This window comes from Varroa destructor, unplaced genomic scaffold (genome assembly GCF_002443255.2).
Source record: "Varroa destructor unplaced genomic scaffold, Vdes_3.0 BEIS01000006.1, whole genome shotgun sequence".
Taxonomy (NCBI): Eukaryota; Metazoa; Arthropoda; class Arachnida; order Mesostigmata; family Varroidae; genus Varroa; species Varroa destructor.
The window spans coordinates 5,801,651-5,827,566 of record NW_019211459.1 but is presented as its reverse complement, the minus strand read 5'-3'; the positions used below and the strand labels follow the sequence as shown (position 1 = coordinate 5,827,566).

Genomic DNA, 25,916 nt, shown 5'->3' with positions numbered 1-25,916 from the left:
GTCACGTCTATGTTGTTTTTTTGTCTCGCACGGGCTATGACATCCCTTGGAGACTGAAACCGAATGATCCTGTTTTTATATATGCATGCATATATCTTGCATTTATCACTTGCTCTTGTCGTAAATACCGTATAAAGATAGGTAAAAGAATTTTATTTGTACGATAATCGAACACACACTGAAACGGAGCTACATTACGTAGTGGGAAAATTCACGGGGCAATTTCGAAGAGGCATCGGTAAGAAGACGCACTCTCTATAATAAATGTATCGTTTGCCAAACTGTAACACGTCTGTCGTCTCGGATAGCCGATAGACGAATTTTGCGTGTGCTCTTCTAAAAAAAAATTTATTTTCAACACATTCAGTTCTGGAAGAGCCATTTGAGGGAACAGGTTATTTTGAACTCGCCCCATGGGCCCGACATTCGTCTAATTATAGAGGGGCATGCTTCGTAGAAGTTCTAAGCAGTTCGCTAAAGGGTAAACTGAAATGCAACATTACCTCAGCCTGCGTTTAATATATTTTTAAGGATTGTACACATGTATATGTATACAATTTTTAAAAATGCTATTCTATAAGCGCCAATTAAGAACTCGTCAGATATACTCTAGACATCTTTTCCATAATATAATTAAGTAAAACAACTAGATGCAATAGGTATTATAAAAGATGTCAGATCATTCATCTTCGGGAACGCGATCCATTCATGCGGTTCAATCCGTTGTAAACAAATGAAAGTAGGTCATATCAAATATGAAATGATATTATGGCCTCATGTCAGCAATGAAGTGCTCTTGTATTTATTAAATGGCTTCATAGCAACTAAAGTCAGAGTAGACAGGAAATAGGGGTTTCACGATCGGTACTTGCTTGCGCATCATGATACGTTTCTATGAGCTCGTTTCTAAAAAATCTGGTTGATCAACTTTAAAGCAATATATTTTCTGGCGTTCATTTAGAAAGTATCTATCGAATAGTGGCTATGATTGATTACTAAACTCGTTTCAGTTGATCGATCCGTCTTAAAGACACCAAACGATCTAACGTCAGAAATGCGAGGCGTTAATCAGTCTCAAGCGGGAGAGTCATGTTTGATGTAAAGAAATTGGTGACCGTTTACCATGTACTCAATGTTTCAATGTCTGGTCGTTGGAGGAAGAAACTCAAGGCAAACTCTGTAATAGCTCGGAAAGTACTCTTGTTTGATAAAAGGCTGGAAAACTGTTTTTAAGGGTTTAGTTTAGCTACGTCCTTTTAGCTTTAAGCGATTCCGAATATAAAACGGAATCCAAACGCTTCGTTACGGAAAAATCAATACGACTTTCGAACTCCCGTATATCCTCCACCAGCTTCATCCTCAGATCCCTGCAGTTTAAAAGTTACAACTTACATTGTCGTAAATACCAAAATTATACCATAATGGCATAAATCATGATATCAGCTAGTACATATGTACAGTTAGGCTGATCATGGAGGATCGTGGTGACATTTTATAGTACTTGTACTCAACTTTGTATTAGTGTCAGTTTAAAACTAAGCTTAGCATAGCCGGTAAATCAGCCGATCGACTCCTATCAGTTGATGGCTTAAGGGCTTGTATCTTGCTTGAGAGCATTGTGGCAGGCTGAGAAACGAACAGTTTTTATTCCCTGCCCACGTATCAATAGGCAAACAATCTGTCTTGAGTTCCTTATACTTTGCGAATGTTACTCCTGGAAGGCCGCATCGTTTGGTGCAGTGACAAAAAAAGGGCAGGACTAAAACCGTTTCTTGGGAGTTCCTTGGGTGAGATCTTGAGAAGCAATACCTAATAAACGTTGGGAACGTTGTCTAGAGATGTGTATTGCTATTTGGCTGACTGTATCTGCTATAACGAAAAGTGCCAATGGCTGTTAGTGTAAAAAACAAAGCACGTGCGTTTTTCGGTATATATTTTTATTCATAATATCTTTTGCATTTATCGTGCTTTTGACGAGAAATCATATAGTGCCTGCATACGTCACGGTACTCCAGCAGTATGGGTTACTCCTAGTTCTGCGTGAAGCGCAAGACAGGCAAGACTATATAAACATGTAATGGCCTGTACCGAACGTTATTTACGTCAAGCGTGCTCTGTGATATGCCCTACGCTGGAATGGTTAACCTAAACTGATATTAGCCAGCTGCGGTCTCGCAAAAGACATAATAAAAGGGGCCTATCAAACCAAAACAGATCCTATTCAAATAAACCAGGTTAGGTTTTGTAGTATTTTTCGTCTCTCAGCCTGCCACAGTCCCTGTCGAGAATAGCATTTGCACTCCGTTCTCGTAATGGTGACCTCGATGAGATGGAGAGAAAAAACCGTTCAGTTGGTGAAGTAGTTTTATAAGGAACGCCGCGGCCATTCGAAGCGTCGTCGCCACGTTCAGATTTTAGCGTCCTCGTTATGCAGTTGATTATAATGAATTTGGCGCTGCTGACGCGCGCGAGCAGGCCGCCTACAGCGGTCGTAAATGCGTCGAATGAATCGATCTCAGCCATGAATACGTGCATGTACCACCTAAGTAACGCGCTCAAAGTTTGAAAACTGTGAACACAACATCGGGTGTAGATAAACACATAGCTTTAAAGTCGTAAAAAATAAACGAACATTAAAAAAATATACGTAAATTCCCGTCACAGAAAATTGTTGACCACGTTGAAAATTTTTTTCATTGCTAACGCGCGCTAAGATCCAGCTTACCAAATCTAGATTTTATCGAAGAGCGGCCTAGAGTAAGAGGCTGATCTCTGTCGTTCAAATTGGGCTTAAAATAATAATTAAATAAAAATCACAAATGAAGCTTGGATCGTGCATATTTTAACAACATCTGCCATAAAGATAACCGTAATTTATTTGTTGATAAGCTTTTTTTAAACAATGATCACTTATACGTAACCGAAGCGTCTAAAGCTATTTCGCAGGCGGCGCGTTGATTCTGCTACTAATAACAACACTTCTAGCGGTTCCACGCCCTTCGCCAAATCGCTGAACCTATGCGCGTTCTTGAAATGGGCATGATCTTTTGTCCTAATTTTGAAATTCATATCTCAAATGCACAAAGTTATTATATACATGGCGCTGTACTCCGTACCGTTTTTTCATAGTCTAAGGTCAAAGCTATTGAAACATGTTTTTCTTGCCAGACTTACTCGTTGGGTCAAGCGTACCGTTCATAGTCAACGAAGCACCTTGTCGGCTCCCAGATTTGTCTTCACGTCGAGTCGCATCGCGCGATAATATAAGTTGTGCTGTAATTAGTCTCCGAGACAACAAAGTTAGTAAATAACTAGATAAGTTAATTATTACTTCGATGTAGCCATTTGATTAAATTAGTAGAATGATCGAATCAATAGGATCGATTAGAGGGCACAGAGGACTATTTACACAAGTATATATCGACTTCGCTAGAAAAATAGGAATATTTAAGTAGTAATCTTGACCATTTTTTTTCTACTGCGTTTATCAGATTCTAAAATAATTCTATGCATACATAGACATGTTCAAGTTCTATTGCACACGGTTTGTAGAAGTATGAAGATTGAAGTTATGTATGAAGTTGTTGAAGAAGTATGAAGTTACAGAAATGTTAGAAGTTAGACCGTGGAACCGTGTACAGGTATGTGTTCGATTGAATAGGTACTTAGATTTAAGAATGAATTAGGCAATCTGATTGTGCTATATTTATCAGAATAATATTATTCACGCTATGTAGCTTTACAAAATTTCCAAATACGTTTCTTTTTACGCTTATTATACCCCCTTTTTTTTAAGACTAAGACGACCCTATTACTTCTATCGCCATTGGTTTTCGTACGTGGCAGTTTTTCCAAACAGAATCAATAGCTTCTATACGTAACGTTTCTCTCGTTGGCAGTTTTGTGTGTATATATATGGGAACGTCCTTTCTGATGGTCATGTGTGGCAATTACAGTTTCAATTCAAAGCAACATTTACATGCTTACAATAATAAACGTATATTAACTGCTCAAATGCAGCACATACAAAAAATTCAAAAGAAATTACATTTTCGGGCTAATAATAGGTTTAAGATCCGGAAATTGGAAGTACCCGAAATAAAAAAAAACTCGAAAAGGCTAACCGCCGACGTTTACCTGGACGGCCCAATTACTGCTTGGTGTTCTAAAACGGCGGTTAATGTCTGTACCTAAGACCTAGGTGAAACCGATGCGCGTTGGTGGTTATAACGCTTTCGGCGTCTTATTCTATAACAGACTGGCTAGCGTCTGTTACTAAGAATAGTGTGTAAACGCATGTTTGCTAGGCCAAACGGTTCACCCAGGGGTTCAGACGCGTCCGCTCCGCGCTATAATATACACTTCAACGTTTTCTATAGTACAGGACACCAAAAATATCCTCAATTGTTCGATCGATCGATCGTTCAGCTTCAAGTGTCTTTCCACCGGAACCTGTCATCATATTTTGATAAAAATTTGAGCAGTCGCTTGATCAGCACTAACCGTCTACCTAACGGACCTACCTAACCGAAAGACCAACCACCTGTGATACGATTTACTGAAACCAAATTCATCTCTTGGTTATTTACATCTACCATTTTCGTCGTTATTTTGTTGAAAACAGCAGTTTGTTGAAACAGGTACTCTTAAATCTATTCGTGACCTGTTTGGCCACAACGCTTCGCCCAGACAACAACGTCTGTCTGTTGCAGAGCGTTGATTACTAGCTGTGTTAGAACATTAGAGTACAACCTTTAATGTACACGGATGTACGGAAAGTTCTCGATTTTTCGGCCCCAACAAAGATCGCCTAGTCCAGAAATCGTTATAGGTTGATTCACGCAGTGACGGATAGCGAACAAATACAGCCATCATTGATTTTTTAACAACGATAACGCGGTATAGTTCACGCTGTTCCTTAAACAATACCAACTGCACTGGCAGAAAGACTAAAGATCTGCCTGTTTCTCCCTTTCGTCATGGTCGCATTACTGTTGCCTTACGGACACATCTCCATGATGTATTGCATTATAGGCACCAGTACCATACTCAAACGTTACTAGGATTGCAATGTGTGAGACAGGATCTGTACTGGACGTTATATAGTACCGTATATCTAAGTATAAGTGCATATAGATATATATACACTGTTGCTGTTAATTTATCGTTAATATTGACGACCGTTATTAAAATGTCACCTGGGTCTATGGAACATTACGGGCACACGAAATCAACCGGAGCTTGAAGAACATGTTGTGTCCACTGTCTATTTGTCCGTGTTTTTCATCATTTCCTATGTAGCGTTCCACAGTGGTATCGTTGCGTCCATATAATAGCAAGAGAAATCTATCGACGCTTTTTCTATTTTATTCTTGCCGACATTGTGCGCTCCTTTATTCATTAGAACTTTGCAAACATTCAGCAACGATTTGTTTCCCTTTAATCTCCAACAAATGGCAGCCGCAAGAGATCGCCTCTCAGCAGTTGTTAACCTTCTGATACAATTCTGATATATTCAGAAATTTAAAAACGGAACCGATTGTTGCCGTGAGCATTCCCGCAAACTTTTTTGGTCAGACCGAAATGAAGCAGTGCCACCTACCCGTGTCGAGATTGTTATACGACGCATGGTGGACGGCTGAGCAGCTATTAGTGGAGCTTGCCAAAAGCGTTGTGACTTGCCAGAGGTTGAGTCAAACAGCCTGACCATGGGATGACCCACTGCAATCATTCGTCGTCATTCCGACAATCCGGTGGCGATTTCCAGCGTTCACTCGATATTTACGTAAGTTACAAGACTGTTGATACGTTAGTGTCCTTTCGCGTTCTAACCGCAGTGTCTACTTAACAATGATACGTCTTGCTATTTGTTGACAGTCAAAAACATTTGACGTTCCCATGATCGTAGAGACAAATCTCACAGGAGCGCAAGGGTGTGAATGATAAAATTCACTTGGAAAATCGATTTGAAAGCTTCAGTCAACAAATATACTTTCTGCATGCACTTGGAAGGAGAAACAAACTGGCTGGAATACACGTGTCGTGTGTGTATTGCACGTAACATACGACTGTTGCGTTCATGATAAAGAGGAAATATTGCGCCGGGAAATTTAACCCACTTGCGACTATCTAGCAACATCTATACGTGAAACGAAGCATCCTATGAAGACTGAACGTCCCTTTTCTTCCTCACGTCATAACGTTTACTTTACAATGGCGGCCGCGTGGTTTAGGTTTAACAGCAGGACCTAAACGTGTAGAACAACCTGCACTCGCTAACAATGGGAATACAAAGTCCAGCTTGAAGGTGCATGATTCAAGAGAAGCTTAGCCAGGTTGGAAGCTCGCCTTAAAACATGGAGACCAACAACGCTGCATTTCTTAGGTAGATTTACAACAATTACCATACATGCTGAGATGGCCAAATCTTCCAAATTGAACTATTAGCGAATTTCGTAGCGGGCTTCGCTAAACATACGGGACACGCACTATTGGAGTTGGAGGCAGCAGCTTTAACAGTTCTTTGGAGACCGCCAAAAATCATTCGATTTCCTATGATGGGTTAGCGTGCTATTATGTTTGCAAGATGTGTGCCCAGGTCATGGCAAGCGTACGAGTCGCAAGCATGACAGCTATATCTTAACCCCGGTCTTACCCCCCCCCCCCCCCTCCCCCCTCCCTATATTAAGATTTTCCGACAAACAACAACCGATCGTTATTACTGCACCCGTACGAATGACCTTATGCGATCAAATTGGCTTTGCTTGATGTTTATTTACACTATTTGATCTGTAATACATAGGCACTGTCATTTAACTAGTTAATAGCCCATCTCAATATATAAACGGATCTCGGAAGAGCTGCAAGCTTCTGAAGTAAGTGCGAGTTCGATCAGGGGAAACGGCTCATACACGTGCTGCGGTGATTTTTTGATGGCACAGTTTACAGAAATTACCTTTTTCATTGGTATCATTGTCTACATAAATGACTCGATTATTCGAGCTCGGCAAGCTTATCTTCAGCTGTCAATGGCCTCTGCGACGTTGACGTATGTTCTACTGGAACGTCTACATGCACGTGCAGTCGGATAGACGACGTATGCAAAATACAGAATACGGTGCACAACCATAACCTTTCAGTAATATGCGTGTTCGATGGACGTATTTGTATCGTCTTCATGACAAGTGTCCACTAGAAGGTTCTAGAAAATGATATGAACTAACAGCTATACCACACAGGCTGGTACGTTTGCCAACGTGAACTAGCGAATTTTTTGCTCGTTTCACACAAGATTCAATAGCTCTTGTCGTAAAAACGCTCGTTCCGAACTTAGACAGAGGCAAAGGTAATTGGTAGAAGCCTTGTAGCAGGCTATAGAAATACCGTTCGAATGCTATCCGTTCCGCCTTCGAGCGAGTCATGAAAAATAACCCGTCTCGCCGACAGATTGGGTTCTAAACTCAAGACTCCTCAAACGATATACGCTTTTGCTAAAAATATGGAAATTTTTGACTACTTTGAGGGGTATGTCGACGCGACATGCGGTCATTGTTTCCATTGTCTGTTCCTATATGTTGGTTATCGCTATGTACAGGCTAAATTGCTTCGACACCCCGAATCGATCTCGGACAATACGTACAAGTTAGCTGATGTGGAACGCGTACGGCTGTACACTTGGAGACGCAGTAGAAAAATGTTCCCTAGGATAACTTCTACTTAAATCAAAATACAACAATGTACCGCAGAAAGGTGAATATCCTGCTGCTGGGACCAGAATTCTTGGACGGCATAGGCCCCACTGCATATCTCATGATAGCGTCTAACTAACCAGTATAAACGATTTTGATTGTCACGGCTGAAAGCCAATCGATATTATTTGACGATGTAGAAATAAAATCACTTCCTAATACCAGTTTTAAGCAATTTAACAGATTCAAGGAAGTGGACTTACCTTCCTAAATATAGTTTTCCTAAACCTTACAGCAACTGTGGTTAGCCGCCGACCGTGTTACCGGACGGACACTGTTGCAGGATATCTTTTTCAGCTTTTACCTGGCAGGCCGGACACAGGCGTTCGCTTGCTAACGCTTGGTAACTGATGCGATGTTAATTACGGCACACTTTTCTGCGATTTGTACTATTTTTTATTCTTCGTCTTTTTTTGTTAAGTGAATGTTCGTCATTATTTGGGCCCACGATTGGGAATCATTCGTCGGCACGTGATGGGTAATTGTAGAATCTATCTCTGTTAGCTGTGGGCGTTTAACACCGGCCAAACATAGCCAGAGGCTGTCGCAGACAGGGGCCTCCGACCGAATACTACACATCCAGAAGACGTAGTTAGACGCAGCACCAATCATAGCCATTACGACAAGGCTCTTTTTGATAGTTTTCCTTGATAACGGAATCCGTATCATTGTTAAAAGATGCCACAGCGTTTCGACGCAAGCATGCCTGCGGATACCCATTACGTTTTATGTACAATCTCGCGAGTGGTGGATAATTTCATTGGTGAAATATCCAACAACTGATCACCTGTCGATAAACCATAGTTGACTCCCTTATGTGCACACATATGAGGAAGAGACCAGGTGCCAGTTTTCGAGAACGGAAGTTTAAATGATGTGGACATCGAGCATTCACATTGGCGGGTGCCTCCATTACGACGTACACCGACGCCGATCGCTGGATCGACGAGAAGCCGGCAAATGATTGAATCAAACATCGAATATCATGTGTCTCTATGTGGAGCCGCATTTTCTTTACGTTCGAATCTCGAAAGAGGAAAAAGGCTTGTCGGTTGGCAAGCTGAGAAGGGTAGACTACTCGAGCCTCAACTCTGAGCATTGATATCAGGCACACTACGAAATCGATTAGCGCTTACGGTCTGCTTACACAGAAGTGGACCCCAGCTTAATGTAAGGATTCAGCATATACTCGGATCACTTCCTGCCCCCGGCAAATGTGAAACTTTGTTCGGAAACCAGCAGCTCATCATAGCCTATTTGCCCTTTAACCGGTGGCTGTTATAAGAGGCAAAGCAAGCCGTGGCTTGAACGTCCAATAGGACACGTCTCTCGGCTTCTGTACCGCAAGGCTACGGCACAGACAAGAATGACCAGCCAGATTTAAACGTTTACTGTTCTCACGTAATCTCACTGACGGATGTTAATCTGTCGGTCAGTAAAATTAGAACGAGTGAAAAAGGAATTGAATAGCTATGAGGGATAGCCAGAATTGAAGGAGCGAAAATCGTATCCCGACTATTCGGCTTTAATTTTTCCCTTTTTTGTTTCGACCTAACTTTTTTCTGGCTTGATTTCGGCACTAGGATTGCTTGCAGTAAACTAAGATACCATTATTGCTTAGCTATTATTGTAAAATTGAGGCGTAGGTGACTCATTTCGACTCTGTATGAAAGTCTGTATCAAAACGCACCCAAACGTTGAGAAGCCTCAATGGCCTCAGAAGATCAGTTCAACAGTTAGCAGAGTTTATTTTCTACACAGTGACGGACTGCATCAGTGTGTGCAGACATTCGGCCCTTTAGTCTAAAGGTCTGACCACGATGTATGCTGCGGTGGGATGGATGCCTAAAATTGTTTCCTAGCCAGCCCTTATACGCCTTCCGTGTGTACCATAAATAATATGCAGTAGGAGTCAAATGAAGTATTTGACGCACGTTGCGGCCATTTCGCTGCTGAAAGATCGAGATTGCGAACCCTATAACGAATGCTGACGGCAAATTGGGTTCTACGATATTCAAGAATAGGCAGTAGAAAGTGTAAGATAAGTTTCTAAAGAAGAGACGCTCAACATGCCATCACCTGATGAGCCCCTCTGAATGAGACTGCCGATAAATAGATCTCATATCCACGAGCGTGCAACATTCAACGAACTCGAGGATTGTTACACGTCGGCTGTTGTAGCTTACCTACAGGTAGCAATAGAATAACGGCGTCATGTATATTTTGACCGATTGATATTTGAATGACGCGCGGCATCTAAGGGACAAGACTCAGCGCAGATGAAATGCTCAGAATGTCGCCCCAAAAATCCATGTGGAAAACAGCTCTTCGATCCGTTCCAGGTCTACTTTTGATGTACTTCACCACGTTTAATGTAGCTTAATCCGCGTGGCGCACGTCAGCACTCGAACTCAGGAATAGGACCGTATAGAACATTAAACAGCGCTATATCAATTTGGCTATAATCTAAACGTAATTCTCAAATTAAACCTATACTCTAAGCGCAGCCTTCTGCATGCCGTTTGTGAACGCAGGCTCACTCATTACCCCACAGCCAACGCTAGACTCACAGGTATACTTAATTCACAGTTGAATAATTCTATTCTAAACCCTAGTTGAACTACAAGCTATTTTGGCTGAAAGTTGACAATTCAAAGTGATCTATTGGTGGGCGCCTTCGTAAAATAGGTGAATCTTGGCCCACTCAGCATTCCTTGTGGAGAATAGGACAGGAAAGAAGTGGCACAAACTCTCGACCATCGTACGTATCGTTTCTATGGTACAACATGTCGGTAAAGGCGTTGCGATACGGATAGCTATGGCTAGCGTCCTTACCTTGTGTATTCGAGGACAATGGAGTTATTATCGCCTGCGCTCGTTGCCGACTAGGACTTATTCGCATTGCAATAATTTCATGTATAAATAAAATGTCTATAGGGTCATAGCTATGAAGGGGCGGAATATCTATATTCTATGACGACTAGCTTCGGCCTTGGTACTTTTCTAGTGCTGTTTCGCTGAGTGTTCAACGGATCTGCCTGTTATTCAGCCAGATATTAGACGAATTCAAACAAACAGTGGTCCATACATGATGTAATGGATTTGAAAACTTTCTCTGCAAACAAACCCTACCGTTCGATTGCAGCCGGCCTATTATAGATTCTAAAATGGACCGTATGACAGAACGGCGTTAATCGCGTATCGTATATGTAACTAACAATTAACAATATTTAGTGGTACATAAACAAATTCAGCCAGATCATTTACATGACTATATCGGGTCAAGTTTAGGCTGTCGCGCCGACATCCCACAGAACGAGTGTGATACGACGATAAAGAAAGAGCAAAACAACAATGATTTAAGGTTAATCCTATTACGGTAATGTTGAACTTAGGACGAACATATGGTAATAGAATCAAGCACACGACATTCGATGGTAATAGCCCGAACATGCTGGTCTACCACTACGCAGATGCGAGTTAGCGCTGCCGTTCGGCGGCGGATTTGAAAACACACAAGTGCCGCCAACCATTGTTCTGCGACTTATATATAGCACGCATTAGAGACCATAGCCATGAAGCTCGACCACAGCCAAGCGTCTCTGAGTCGTACTAACACTGTGAGCCATCGGACTTCGAGGAACGGATGCTTTTAGTATACGTAGGACTATACAATATACTTATATACAGATCTAACAATCTACGCGCAATGGTTGCCCTTCGGCAAGTGACAAACTGTCACTGATCTAAATGGCGGCACAACATCGAACTTCCAACAAAGATTTATAGCATCTATCACCATTAAGTAGCTACCCGTTGCTTATGGATGTATCAGACAATGGCCAATGCTAGACTTATGCGTGGAATCAGTTAACATTTCAATAGTGACATGTTTAGATACTAGGCGCATTTTTGATCAAAACTGACCGCTCATCCCTGTTCATCTGTGATCAGTGTCAGCAACGCTTATAAACATGACAAGCTTTAAAACGCTCGGTGTCCACCTAGGACATATAAATGTCATTAAGCCGCGTTGCTCCCTCAATGGAGAAAAAGGCAGATACAATGATCTTAGTTTGTCAGATCCAGCCGTGCAATCGGCAAATGTAGTCTGAGTGACATTGCTGGGCCACGCTGTGTTCAGAACTGTTGGATCGAAAAAACTCCAAAAAAAAAAAACAATAAATACAAAAGGCTGTGAGGTTACAGCTATGCGTAGATTGGCCTCCAGTTTTGGGCTTCGGTGGGTTTCTCAGTTCAGCTAATGTGCATCAGTATTTTTCTGAACAGCACTAACCATGTGCACGTACGGTAATAGAAGGTTACGAGCTGCCTCAAAGGGGAGGCGCTGTACCATATGATGCCGTTTTGCGACTTTGCCTGTATCATATGTACATGTGGCGTCTGGACCTGCTAAAAGCTACAATGTGTAATGCCAACCACTGTATTAATCGAAGATGAAACGGTACAAAGGCTCTCGTTTTGTCCTATTGAAAATTTGCCAGAACTGTGCAGGTCTATGCGTTCGTTACTTAACAGTGGGCGAAAACAAAACACGATTTTCGACGTATTTTTTCCACAGTTCGATATAAGCGATGGTGACAGTAATTGTTCGTGTGGTAGCTATGATATTTAAGCAAAAAACAAGCCAGTCGTATTCGAAGTATGTAAAGGATGAGTTCGTCCATCAGGGAAGTGCTTCAAAAACCTGATGACGCGGAGCGATGCAAACAATGCCAGAAAAAATCCGGCTAGAGCGTAAACAGATCAGCGTCTGCCGCTAGCGAGTACGGCATGTGGTGGCCTTGTTGTTCATGGCGCGGCAGGCAGAATGGTAATTTCTTAACGTTTCCCAGTTTGTTACCGCTTATGAGTTGATTTTCACGAAGCAATTGAGCATATCGTGTAAACCTATGGGACACATACATCACCTCCAGTGACTCTTATCCAGTGAAAGGCGGTAAATCGATATAAGCCGATAATATATTTTTGGCAAGGAACGTTCGTTTTGTTGCTTCTATTTCCAGTTAAATCGACCTCGTAAAAAGCAAACACGCTTTTCTTAAAGATTCATGCTTGCCTTACCGAATTTTACCTGTATACTTTGGGAAGACACAGTCTTCGGCGTTTATGCAGTGAAATTATCATCCGACTAGACCGACACATAAACACTCTCACGACTCATCGCAAACGGAGAGGAACAAAATTTCAATTGGTTTTTTCCAGAGAGAAATTCCTTTCTCGCGGCGCCATTTATTGTTGGAAAGTATCGCAGCGCCTGCTTATGCTTTGGGCCATAGTACTCTTTGGCGGTACTCCGTTGGCGTCTGTACACTTCGTTGACAAAAAACTCGTTTTAACACTTGTTGTTCGATCAATAGGTTTCATTATGTTGAAAACGAATGTAGCGTCTCCTTTGACAAGTTACAGCAATGCACAGGCTAATCGAAAAGCTGTCGAGCGCGCCCAAAGGGGACTAATTGCTATACATTGAGTAGAAAACTAACGGTCCTTAGATCACTTAGCTTATGTTAATGTAAAGTACGTCAAGTTAACTTTATTTCAGTATTTCTACATGATTGTATATGCACTTTGTGTGTATATACAGAATTTATATTAGCTATTTGGCATTTCCTGCTAGAACAAGAGGCCACCATTCGTGCTTTTAATGATCTATTTTTTCATCTTTCAGTCGTTTGTCCATGCGTTTAAACTGTATTATCTTTTCATATGGTTTCATTTCGTTGCCCCTAGTTTCCGTAAAAAAATTTGTTACCTTTTTTTGTATGTTCATTCTTGTACAATTGCCTTTTTGATGTAAGTATCGTTACCTCAAAGACAAGCAGCCACAACCTGTTGTTTTCGCTCTCCTCTTACACTCAATCCAGCATTCTCCTCTTTTGTCCATGATCTAGCCTCACACTAATTTATAGCAATGAATATACAGATTAGGAGTTGATAGGCGTTCTGCAAAAAGGTCGTTTTCCATAAACCTTACCTTCTCTCAACTGTCCGAATCTGTAGTTGGAGCTACTCAGTCGTCCAATGTCCTATTGTAGATTAAACAAGTACAGATCCTGATAGGCGCTCATACGAAGGGAAGGAAGCGTCAGCTGTGCCCCATACGTGAGCAAGTCTAAGCAGACAATGTCATTCAGTGTAGCAGCAACGATATTGGTTTTCCCTTAGCAAACATTGTATCACAGTCGTTTGCCAAACGCTACTAGCGATTGTGCCAGTACCCCTATCCCCCCCCACACGCAGGCAAACAATGTGCACACCCGCATACATCGTGATGCGCAAACTAAACTGACTCGCGCAGTGATAGAGGCCATTCAGATAGACAAATGGATCTAATAATGAATGATTATCTCGTTCGGAAACCTTGCCGCTGTCCCTGCAGTGCCCCCAGCGACCGCTGTCACGCCGGACTACCGATACCGTTCCCACTGTTTCTACAGTGGAGTGCTTAATGGTTGTTTACGCTTTATATCAGAGGCATCGTGAGCATCCGAGAAAGTAGTAGCGAGGCATATCGTACTTTCGTCATCACTGAGCCATCATCACACTGTTTACTTACAACAACATCTTTATGTTCGACGCCAATTCATAAGCGTCAACAGATATTTGCTTATACTGCCGCATGCTTATGTACCTCTCATCGAACACTATATTTGGTAATATGCACAGCATATATGTCATAAAGGAAGGCATTCTATTGAAAAGAATACTAACAAGTAAAGGAAAATAGCAAGGGCAGATGATGCATGCAAACGAAGGAACATACTTTCTGCCTGTTGACGTTGGTCGCATTCCATCTCTCGAGTTTGAGCGACGGATGGGGGTGCTTCTTAGCGATCACGTCTGACGTCCTCTGATGTCATCGCAAAAAAGCTTACAGCAGAATTTTAACGACCTAGTCCTCTCCCATAAACGTCTATCGTCATGAATTATTCTGGTTCATTCGGTGATGCATTAATCAGATCTGCTTGGAACCCGATGGCTAATTTTTTGTACATGAACAAGATATATTCTGGACGATTTATGCGCGAAATTATAGTAGCGCGCGTGCTCGTTATTTCCACGCGTGTTACTCGAATATACGCTACCTCAATTCGGCACGATGCACGTATACGAAGTTTGCCTGAAATCAATCCTCAAGGTATTCCTAACTTAATATTACTAATGCAAGTTGCACTTCCAGTATACCGAATACATGCACATAGATACATGCTCCACGCAGTAGTCTTTGGCTAAATGTACGCAGTATTTGTTTTAACTAGTAGGACAGAAAGCAGTCTTGCCGATCATCACGATTTCAATGGAGAGTATTACCGTAAATCTGCCGAAGTGCAAATTACACGTTTTTTTTTGGTAAACAAAAAAAAACGCAGGGCCAACCAGTGTCTGATTGCAGTTAATCGGAATCATATTGTCGCTCTTGCTTTCATTCACGAGTAGCACGTTTGTCTCCATCTAGAAATTGTATGGTCTTATCTTGTGGTAACTGACTGTAACGCATTGAGCCATGTTCTTCTGTCTGCCATGTTCTGTCAATGAACGAAAAAGCAACTGTGTGACAGGAATCCCATTGCTCACTAATGGTTCGAGAGTATTCGCCTCGGCTAAACGTTTTCCGTAGTCGGTACTATATATCTGCTGACTGAAGCACATCATTTGGTTTCAGGTTTTTGCCGTATGAGGGCGACGAACGCTAAGCGGAAGCGGCTGAAATGAGAATGGATCAATTAGGCAAAGAAAACAAAACTTATATTGTATATAGTTGTTGTCGTATAAGAGTTGCCTCAGCGCAAAGGCTTACGACAAATGGCCTTACTGAAAGCTGTACCAGGTTGAACATTTTCTTGGCCAACATTCGCTGCTAATCTAACCAAGTATCAGTAAGTGATCGGCCAACGTCAATAATAGGTGACTAAAATAGCTGTTAAATTAAATGGAACGCTTAGAATAATTTCGAAACACAGGTACACAACGCATATGTGTCTATGCGGCACATGCAGTTTGTGTGCGCGACTTTTCGAAGTATTCGACTTCTCTTCCAATCTACCAGTGACACTTAGAGACCGATAGAAGTTGACATTTTTAAAATCATAGAAATAACTAAGGCTGCGGATTATTGGACTGGCCGAAACTCGCCGACGACCAACAGTCTTTGAGTGCTAACTGTTGCCGGTTGGCCTAAATACTTTGCCAAATTTACATTGTAACATGGCTCAAATATCCTTTAAAAAAGATCATATTTTTCAGTGGCGCTACAAACTCTCTGTTAAGTGCACTGCATAATAGTAAACAAACAATCGCCTAGGAAACGAGAGGCCCTATGAAAAACGTTTATTGCTGATAAACAAATGTAATTCATTGAGAAATGTTTATCGACCATTCGCATCACGATAGATGGTTAACTAGTGACTGCCACCGAAAACACCGACAATCTGTTATAGTTTATTTCGTACTGTCCTTCGATGTTCGGTGGCCATATGCAAACCATAGCCGCGCCAATGAAAGACTAAGTAGATGTCACTCAACTACTACACCTGCTTTGGCCGTTGTCGTCATCGTCGGTGGCGTCAAATCTCAGACGATAGCCCGCGTCCCTCATTGTTTTGTCCCTCATTGAGTCGGATCGTTCAGTCTGTATGTAGTTAGTGTATTTCTGTGTGTGCGTCTTGCGTATATGATCGATCCACTGATTTGTCTCTATCTGTACGTTGTCGATGTTCTTCATTTCTTCCTAGCGACTGGTGGCAGTCTGGTCGGCCCCTACGAACATCCAGCAGTCAGAAACTTGGTCGCTTCCCACTCGCTTGGCCACTTTCACTGGGGCTATTTGATTACTACCGCCATTATCATTGGTTCTGTTCAACCAACGGCAGAGCTCACTTGGACTGCTACAGAATAGAGCGATAAAAGTGAAATGGCCGGTACGCGTATAACAAACAGCATTACGTGGTGACATTGCTTCTCTGACGACTGGCAGTGCTAAAATTACATAACAACGTAAAGTCGAGTTTAATAATATAACACTTTGTTAACGAAGACCGTAAAGGCAATGTGGTAGCTTACAATTCTATTTTTTGATCAAATTCGTATTCAGCGCGCCAGTAAGGTCCATGTTGGCGGGGAATATGGTACTCAAATAAATCCCAACGATGTTACGAATATCTCGCGGGCAATGTCACTGTAATCTTTACTATGACGGAGATGCATCCGCGTCGTGCTTTGTCTTCCCTTTCCTTTGCGGGGTTGTTCCAGCGATGTACGACGGTTCATGCCACTAACAGACATCTACCGCGGAAACAGCGTGACAGCCTACACACGATCGTACAAAGCATCATTTCGCGATTGCCAGAGATATAAAAACAGCACCGATTGAAAATTGTAGACTTTGAATTGTGCGACATCGTCCGTGCCATTGCACGTAGCCAGCAGGCAACAGTAGGCCGTTTGATTTCAGTGCATCCACTAGAAAAAGTAAAGCAACAGAAAATCTGTCTTCACTGCCGAAGTGATTTCTACGAAGTTTTTCATTGAAAATTTACGCTTATGGACTACTGAGCGTATCAGACGTCGGAAGTAAATCATGTACAAACACTAGAGGCCAATAATTTTGCTAGATAATAATAATAATAATTGAACTATCTGTGCATCTAAATCGCTAGTGAAAACCTAGTTACTACCGTCGATATCAAAATGGTCTACGGCAGTAAACGATCTCCATTGTCTGCAATGGCACTCGTAATAGCTGCCTCGATGTTCTGTGGAATACAGTCGATCGATTATACTCACGACCAGCTCCAGTATCAAAGTCTGTCAACGAAGAGTGGAGCGTACAACTTTGGCTACGATACGGGACTGTTCGGAGCTCACTCGTTCCATCAGCAGTGGCGAGATGAAGATGGTGAGGTGCGTGGAAGATTCGGTTACACCGACCCTAACGGAGACCTGCGTATCACACACTACAGGGCTGGCAGAGATGGATACAGGATTTTGCAGGTGAACATGAACGTGAATATACTCCAAAATATACAATAGATCCACAAAGATTTCGCTAGCTGCGTACTACAAAACCATATTAGTCCCACTGTGAATCGGGTTATTGGGAAGCTGAGTAGAGTCCGCAAGACGGGAGGGCTTTTTTAAACGGTATCAATGATAAAACCATGTTATAGACGATCCTAAGCGATTAAGCTAAATTTACGTGACAATTTTTCTAGTTAACATTGCTCGAAATTTCCCTGCGCCTTAGGATAGAGGGAAACGTGTAAAGTATTGGAATTTTCTTAAAGCTGTTTTAATAATGTAACATAAGAAACAGTGACAAATTAATTTATTGTTCAAAACGTTCTAGTCAACAGACATAACGAAAACATTGCAATTAGTTAACATAAGCCGAATTTACTAAATCTAACAAGGCCCAATTAAGGGCGATTTGCCTACCGAATGATCTGGCAACTGGGCTAGCCATACGTTCTCTGTCAGTTTTAAGAAGAAACATTCGTAGTTACGGATGTAATGCACTTCTGTCTTAAACTTAAGTGAACGTTACCTTACTCACGTAAGACATAGCAGCACATCACCATGGTAGCAGCGAATAAGTTTTTGAAGCACCCTAGAAAACTAGGTCTCTACACGTGTGTGGACCTACGAACTGTGTCGTGCCTACATTGTTGTTGAAAACTGGCCCTGTACTGAAATGTCAGCGCTGTTTTTCAATTGTTTTTTTCTTCGCAGTTGAGAAACGGGATCCGAAGGTTTAAAATGATCCCTAGCATAAGGACAGGTTTATTCCAAGTACCAATCAAAACTTGAAACCTTCAATTTTTTATGTAACTCAAGGCCTAGCCCATTAAAATAGAAAGTCAATATCTTCGGTTAAGAATCATCTAACCGTGAGTGAATTCTGTAACCGAACAGCTGCCCTTATGACTTCTTAAGTTATTGTTTTTCTGTTGGGGAATAGTTAATGTAGGGCCGGAAGGTCTACTCCTGAACGTGCGCTAGAGCCTATCCATATACTTAAACTGATTGTTATTGAAATTTGTAATGTTTCCCGTCAAGATTTACTCTCGTTCTAAATTACATCTTCATATTCCCGAATAACCTTTAGCTTGTGCTACTTCATTTGACAGATGTGACTGAATTATATCGTTGGACGATTTATCAAAAAGAACTTTCCTGTATCGTGAGATAACTAAGAACTACTCTTTCCCTCGTAGATTCATCTCCTTAAAGGGTATGGATCTATAAAGAACTCTTCGATTTTGCATTACACGAATGATTTATCATTGTAGAGAACGCCATAGGTGACATCAACTTATGGGCGTTCCTATCTACACTATTTACCAGCATAATAAAAAAAAATAAGCGGAGAAAACCGAAAACACAGAGTTGGCCTAGGCAGTTGTGTGTTGAGCTCGACAGCATTAACAAGCTCTATTCTATTAAGTGAATCGTTGAAATTGTACAATAACAACAATAATTTCAATTGATCTGTGTTTGAAACAATCGGGAACACTGAATCTCCGACTCAAGAGCTATTCTGTTTATAAAGTGAAAGATGCGGCTCTCCGCTCTGAGCCGTCGCGAGGTGCTCGCGTGCGGGCACGCGATTGTCCTACATCATTGTACATCCTGCTATCGCGCCTTTACACTCGATGGTTAAAACTAGCCAGAGGAAGCATCGAAGCAAAGTGTGGCATTCAAACGTATCCGGGCCCAATTTATTGCGATTTCAATTCGCGTTCTCTATTTCGATCATGTTTTACGTACATCTATGTTTGTTTCCTTTTCGGCATAGGATCATCTTTAAGGAACAGCTGAGAGCGCTTACTTCATTATGGCCGAATTTTAATCAACAGCAATACTACATTTAGTGGTTCAGAAAATGTTCGGCTGATCGTTACCAAGACAAAGAACATATCTGACATCTGAACATCGAAAGATGGAATACTGAAGTTGAATGCTGTTTGCCCCTGACGTCAACGTGCAATCAACGGATCCCGACGACGACCACCACCTTCGGCGCCGCCGCCTTGGAATGGGTGTTTGAGACCTTTTTAGATATAGGCTGACTCTTTACGTGTGTTTGTTGTGTATGGTGACATTTACAATACAAAATAGTTGTTTTCCAAAGTGATTTCGTCAAGTATTCGCTGGCTGTCTACGACGTATTTGAGGAAATACCCGTTTGCCAAGGAAAGTCTGCCCGGATGGAGGTAGCTTAATTGAATTTTGTCGAAAAAAATATCTACACCAGAGAATAGATTTGGGAATTCTGTACTTTTTTATGTCACGCTGCAATGATTTTAAATCTTAGGACCTAACAGTTTTTCTTCTCTCTTCTGTTTGTCATTGTAAGATCAAACACAGAGTGCTTCTTTTGTGCAGATTTCTCACACGTCCATATTTGTCAAGCTCCATAGTACAACCATTGCGGGCTGTGGCCAGACAATCCTCAAAATATACACGGAAGCTAGAGGAGAAGTCCCATAGGCAATTATGGCAAACAAATCCAACTGGCAGCTCACTCAAACAATCAGAAACTCACCTTTTGGCCCTTGCCTTAATAATGACTTAAATAACTAATCATTTTCCGATCTGCTAGCCTATAGAATGACCAACTTAGAAAACACTACATGACTTGAGAAAATATTCAAGACATGCCCTCAAATATAACAGCGAATTGTGGGAATATATAAGCTTCACACTCTCCCTTGTAGTCCTAAGACTATATATTATATCTACAGCTGTTGTGATATGTGAAAATTATCTCTGGCTAAGTAGTGCCTTTAGGCAACAACATGCTCGGTTACTCAACTTGATTTTACTGTTATTTACATGTTACAGAACAAGGTTGAGCCTGGAAACCCTGTCCGAGCGGGACCTCGACCACTGCCTGGCTCTGGCGATGCTCTAAAAGTACCTGGAGAAGATGTAATTTCCCGCAGACTTTCTGCTGCTGTCGCAGCTACGCCGGTCGCAAACGCTGAGACCGATTCTGAGCCAATTATGAATTACCGCAACGCTCTTATTGCGTATCCTAATGGTTTGTCATCATAATCATAATAATTTGATAAATAATTATTTTTACTGAATATTATTATTATTGTTATTTTGTACCCCTTTGTCTTCCGACGATTTATAAGACATTTTATTAATGATAAACTTCGACTATGATACACTGTAGCGGTACGAGATTCCGTGACTGTCCTCGCGCGGGTATAGCGGTGACGTATTTGGCCACGAACTGCTCATTCGGGTTTGAACCTGAACGTAAACTACTTATAAAAAAAGCTTCGAATCCAAATTACAGACAAAAAATATGAAAGCTACAATGTAGGATCATGTTAATGTTTGGTCCAAGTTTGATGAAATGGCCAATACTAAATCCCTCGAGTTTACTCCGTACACTTATGTTTCGTCGTTTCCGGGTCTCTCAGCTTCCCGCTACGTTGCTTAATAACAGGATATAGTACAGCTATATAAAACTCTATAGTATTTAGCCAACTGTCAAGCACGTGGATACAGCTGTCGTTCGTGATAAAGCGTCTAACCACTGAAAAAAGCCAAGAGATTATCTGTGGCCTGTTGCCTGGTGAGGACCACTTCAGATGTATGGCAGGAGATAAGTGCAGGCCCGTATCTACTGGCCGGATGTACCAGAAAAATAGGTTAACGTCTCAAATGATTTGAAATAATGACCGACAGGTCTCACCTAAAAATATAGAAGGATACTTTTCCCTTGCAGTAGCTGAACGCTCTTATCCGCCCTCCTCAAACCGAAAATGATCACAGATAAATTATTTTTTTTTTTTATAAATTTTTATAAGACTTCTTTCAGAAAACTCTATATTCGTGTGTGATGCCATTGTAAAAATTAAAGCCGACTCTGACCTGTCTCATAAATGTAATTTTGTTTATACGTGTACACATTAAGTACATGCATAGATTTAATTATAAACACGCCTTTTCATGCTAAAGATTACAATCTTTACAATTTAATGAGCTAACTATATATAGGCCAAGCTGCAATGCCTGTAGAGAACTTCAGTTATGTTTATACCTTGAAACTGTTATCACGTAAGTAGATACTTGGCTCAATTCTAACCTCCCTTCGACGTTGTCGTGGCTAAGCTAATATATAATTTATGGCCAAGCCGGGAATCAGGTACAGATTTATTTCTCTAATCAGATCCTATGTGTGCGTATTCATAAGATGGCAGGGGAAGCCACCAAGTCTCCAGCCTTCATACATGAGTTTTCGCATTGGAAAACTCATGGCCTCTTTTTGTCCTTTAACGCCAGCAGAATTATGGACGTCGCTCGCTCACTAGAAATTAAGACTATTGTAATGCCAGAATCCTGCCTATAGACAGATCGCGGCCAATTCTATTCAATAGATCTAAACGAGCCACAAATAACAGGTTATAACGGCGCGGCATGCGCTTCGCATTGTCGACTTTTACGGTATAATTTTGTATCTATTTGTCAATCCTTGCTCCATCATTTTGTCCATTTGTAGTATTATAATTATTCTTTTGAGCACGGTGTTATGCGTAGAAACCTAAAAAAGGAGGTCCATAACAAACTGACAAAGATCTTATGAGGTCCCTTTAGAATGACCATTTTCTGTTACTACCTAGACGAAGCAAAAATATGTGAATTAATTTCCAACATTGGTATTGGCGCCTACGGAAGTTTGATTGCTGTTATTAATCGCGAAAATGTTTATAATATATACATTTTGCTACCAATAGTTAAGCCGTGATCGTATTAATAAAACGTTTTTGTTAATATGGTTCACAGGAAACCGCAATGAGTACGTCGTCAACAAAAGCCGCTACAACGTTCCGATTCGTTTAGCTGGTGAAGTGGGTCGACCTTCTGTATTCCATCGGCCTTTGTCTAACCAGCTATCCAAATTCGACTATTATGATCAGAAACCCCATCCCTCTGCAGCCTCGGTAAGGCTTTCTTTCGTCGATAATGGTAGACGGGTCGTTTATTACAAGGATGGCCAACCTTTGGCATACGACCCGTTCGAAGTTTACGCCCAGCGGACGAATTTGGGCTATAATCGTTTTGCGGCGCGATAAACACTCAACTTTGCAAGAAGAAACAAAATGTTAGTGTATCATCCACAAAACACAGGATTTAGTCAGAATTATCGCTGTCAAAAAACTATTACCTATAAAATAAGACTCTAGTTGAATCATCATCATCAGACACTGCTTTACGAAATTATCTTCTAATTAGATATAAGGTGCATCTCATTGAATACTAGTAGAGTTTTATTAGGCTTGTAGTGTTCATTGGATTTGTCTCTTGCTACTTCACCAACGAATGAAGCGATGTAAACATTCTGTGACTTGCTCTATATATGATACACAGTTCAATATTTCATACGCTTCTACATATATATATATATATATATATTGAATTTGCGTAGCTACAAACAAATATATATATATATATGCAAAAAAATGCGATTGTGTGGGACAAAAAGGTCTCTAGCATAAAGATAAATGGGGCATCAAATAAATTTGCAGCTATGTTGAAACGTCCGTGCATCATGTCTATGATACGAGGTTAATAAGAGTGAAGGATGACGAAGGATCATTAAACAGCATTGTAAAGAAAACATGAAATTGTAATTAAATTTCGGCTGAACGTTGCAACAAGTAGTAGACTGCAGGTAAATAGGAACGACTTATTTGCACATATATCGACGAGGGGTGAAAGAAGACAATAAATACGTTAGTAATAACAAATATTAATTATGACGTTTCTTCATTTGTAACTACGGTAACGTATAGTACACGGTCTTATGGGCGGTCAAGCTTCTTATTCCATAAAACAGCTATACTAAAACAACTATCGTAGTCTTACTATGTTGGCTGAGGCATCGCTCGCTGAGAACTGGTCATTTTCAGCGCTCGACATTACTCCATGTCGGATTTTGCATGTGATATAGAGAAGTCAACATTTCGCGCTTCTATACAGACATCAAAATGATCATTTGTTTACTATGTATAGTAGACTTGAGGGTTAAAGGCTTATCGTGAACTGAGTTAAGTAACTACTTTTTTGTTAGGTGACAGAACCAATGCGTCAACGCGTATGGCTGGGGCTGAATGATACATGGAAACTCCAAACCCGACGACTGGCCTTTGTTCCTCCGAAACTAATACCAGCCAATGCATCCTTTTAGATACCACTACGAGCTGGCAGGAGAAACGGTCGGTGGATGCCTACAGAACAATTGACCGTAGTCACCTCCGAATTCTCCGCTCCACCAGACGCGCTATGTCTCAACACCTGTAAACTCGGAACTTTGCCCGCATCATTTTCAGTATCAGGAATAAATCGAATTTTCCACTGCAGTCCAAAGCACTCTTTTTCCTTCAGAATCTTTTTGGATGTAATCGTTCCAAATTTCAACCCCTTTCCCTGCGTATCGAAACTATTAACGAGTTTGCTTACTAAACTTAAGGGCACGCGGCGGTTTAGGCACAAATCCGGACGTAAACACTAGTTAGTTTCGCGTCTGGAGGGGCCATCTGTTTAGAGTAATCCCTAATAGTTTAAACACCCGGACGTAAATAACGGACCAAAAGCAGCTGCTTCTAAACATCTGCAAGGGATCCCAAGTTGAATATTATACGTGACCTAGAGGCAAACTAAGCATATCCCATCGTGGGTCATATATCTATATAGCATAATCGGAGCACAATAGTACATGGTTGACATTCGTTTCAGCTCGTTGTTGATAGCAGACGATACCTAAAATGCAGCGTGCCGAAGACGAATTGATGCCGAGTCGAATAACGCTGACGAAATAACAATCGATGAAGATAATGTGACCCCATCACTAATAGCCAATCCAGAGAAGAACGAGATGTCTACCAAAATCGACCCTTTATATACAACAGGAGCCTAAAAAAATCCACTCGATTTCTAAGCCGTAATTGGTATATTTTTCGCACACCTATATAGTAATGGAAAATCGGCCTTCATTGGCCCTAATCTTTTACAGGCCAATATATTGTTATGATTTTATTCCAGGAACCCGTTAAGGCTTTAACTTATTACCGTACAGATCCAAGTTTACTTACATATGTATGGTGAATATATTATTCAATTATCGTCTAATTATATCGGGCTAGACCCAGGTGTCTCGAACTGCTTGCCAATGCATGCAAGCCCTGATTTCTATGCTCCAAATTCCGGTCCAATATTAAGTTTTACTGGATTACGTTGTCTTATTTAAAGCCTTTTTCAATCTAACTCATAGTCAAATTCTACTGGACGTTTTTTTTGACAGACTCCTATGCTTGCTATATAGATTGATAACCCTTATAAAACTTTTCACCTTTAACTATACGTATAATGTGTACTCTTGCGACACACAGTTGTGAAGAGGCGGTAAACCTAGTCCCTGAAGTCTACGTCGAATGCTTCATGCTGTTCCACCATGTTTCCTGTCGAAAACAACCCTTTAAGCTCTGAGGACATTGGTGACAGAATGATCTCGCAGCGGTTCCTTGACGTTGATATTGTTTTCAACAGCTGATCAGAAAACGGGTACGAAGGACAAATTAAGGCCAATTTGAAGCTGAGATGTAATAAGCTAAAAGTTTTTTCAATTTCTTGTTAACGAAGAGACTGCGTGTCGAATTTCTAAGATGGCCTTGACTGTTTTTAGGCAAAGACTAATAAAGGAGAGTACGGTTTATTTAAGTATATATCTATCTATTAAATGGTTATATGACTAACAAAAAGAGTGAGCTGGGTCGGCATATATAATTTGCTTGCGCTGGTTTCTCTCAATTACGGCTCGTCTTTCCCTAGGCACTGGTAACATTAGTCAGAAGGTGACTGACAAACAAACTTTGGGACACATGCACACCTAACCAAATCACCACTATATGTACAAACTCGAACTTTCTTCCAGAAGACGCACAAGCTTCGCACTATTATCGGACCTGAGACCTTTAGACGTACTCTCTCGTTTAGAGCCAAACATTGGTCACTGGTCTCATAGTATGGCTGCGGCCATGATAGAATCTGCATCTATTGTTTCTGTTTGTAATGCTCTGCTGCGGCGGCTTCTTTTGCCGACCAGCCAGCCAGCCAGCCAGCAGCGGC

General features: G+C 41.2%; 2 protein-coding genes and 2 long non-coding RNA genes across 8 annotated transcripts in view; 1 reads left to right on the top strand and 3 right to left on the bottom strand.

The window, feature by feature from the left end:
* LOC111252648 (uncharacterized) overlaps positions 1-3,270 on the bottom strand; it is a 22,523-nt gene extending 19,253 nt beyond the window's left edge. Inside the window, exon 1 of the mRNA XM_086992443.1 lies at positions 3,193-3,270. The gene's annotated coding sequence lies outside the window, so the exon portion shown is untranslated. The remainder of the gene's footprint in view (positions 1-3,192) is intronic.
* On the bottom strand, positions 1,917-15,341 carry LOC147754786 (uncharacterized). Of its 4 annotated transcripts, XR_015329906.1 has the most exons (4): positions 15,084-15,341; positions 14,536-14,892; positions 3,175-3,273; positions 1,917-2,542 (listed from the first exon to the last, which is right to left on the bottom strand). It is a non-coding gene; the product is annotated as an uncharacterized LOC147754786 (long non-coding RNA). The 4 variants fall into 4 exon arrangements; XR_015329905.1 differs by lacking the exons at positions 14,536-14,892; positions 15,084-15,341 and adding an exon at positions 10,584-12,809; XR_015329907.1 differs by lacking the exons at positions 14,536-14,892; positions 15,084-15,341 and adding an exon at positions 10,584-12,803 and having other exon boundaries at positions 1,917-2,569.
* On the top strand, positions 5,699-23,545 carry LOC111252649 (uncharacterized). 2 transcript variants are annotated; one of them, XM_022810876.2, is made up of 3 exons: positions 5,699-5,785; positions 20,616-20,814; positions 22,575-23,545. In XM_022810876.2, the coding sequence occupies exons 1-3, from the start codon at positions 5,714-5,716 to the stop codon at positions 22,862-22,864; spliced, it is 561 nt and encodes a 186-aa protein (XP_022666611.1). In that variant the 5' UTR covers positions 5,699-5,713; the 3' UTR covers positions 22,865-23,545. The 2 variants fall into 2 exon arrangements, with proteins under 2 accessions (XP_022666611.1, XP_022666610.1); XM_022810875.2 differs by lacking the exon at positions 5,699-5,785 and adding an exon at positions 16,066-17,762.
* On the bottom strand, positions 23,225-25,916 carry LOC147754785 (uncharacterized). The gene is made up of 2 exons (XR_015329911.1): positions 25,141-25,916; positions 23,225-24,100 (listed from the first exon to the last, which is right to left on the bottom strand). It is a non-coding gene; the product is annotated as an uncharacterized LOC147754785 (long non-coding RNA).

Coding starts and splice junctions, on each gene's coding strand:
- LOC111252649 (XM_022810875.2), top strand. CDS start 17,460: ATGGTCTACGGCAGTAAACGATCTCCATTGTCTGCAATGGCACTCGTA. Junction 17,763..20,615: donor ATGGATACAGGATTTTGCAG/GTGAACATGAAC, acceptor TACATGTTACAG/AACAAGGTTGAGCCTGGAAA. Junction 20,815..22,574: donor TCTTATTGCGTATCCTAATG/GTTTGTCATCAT, acceptor TATGGTTCACAG/GAAACCGCAATGAGTACGTC.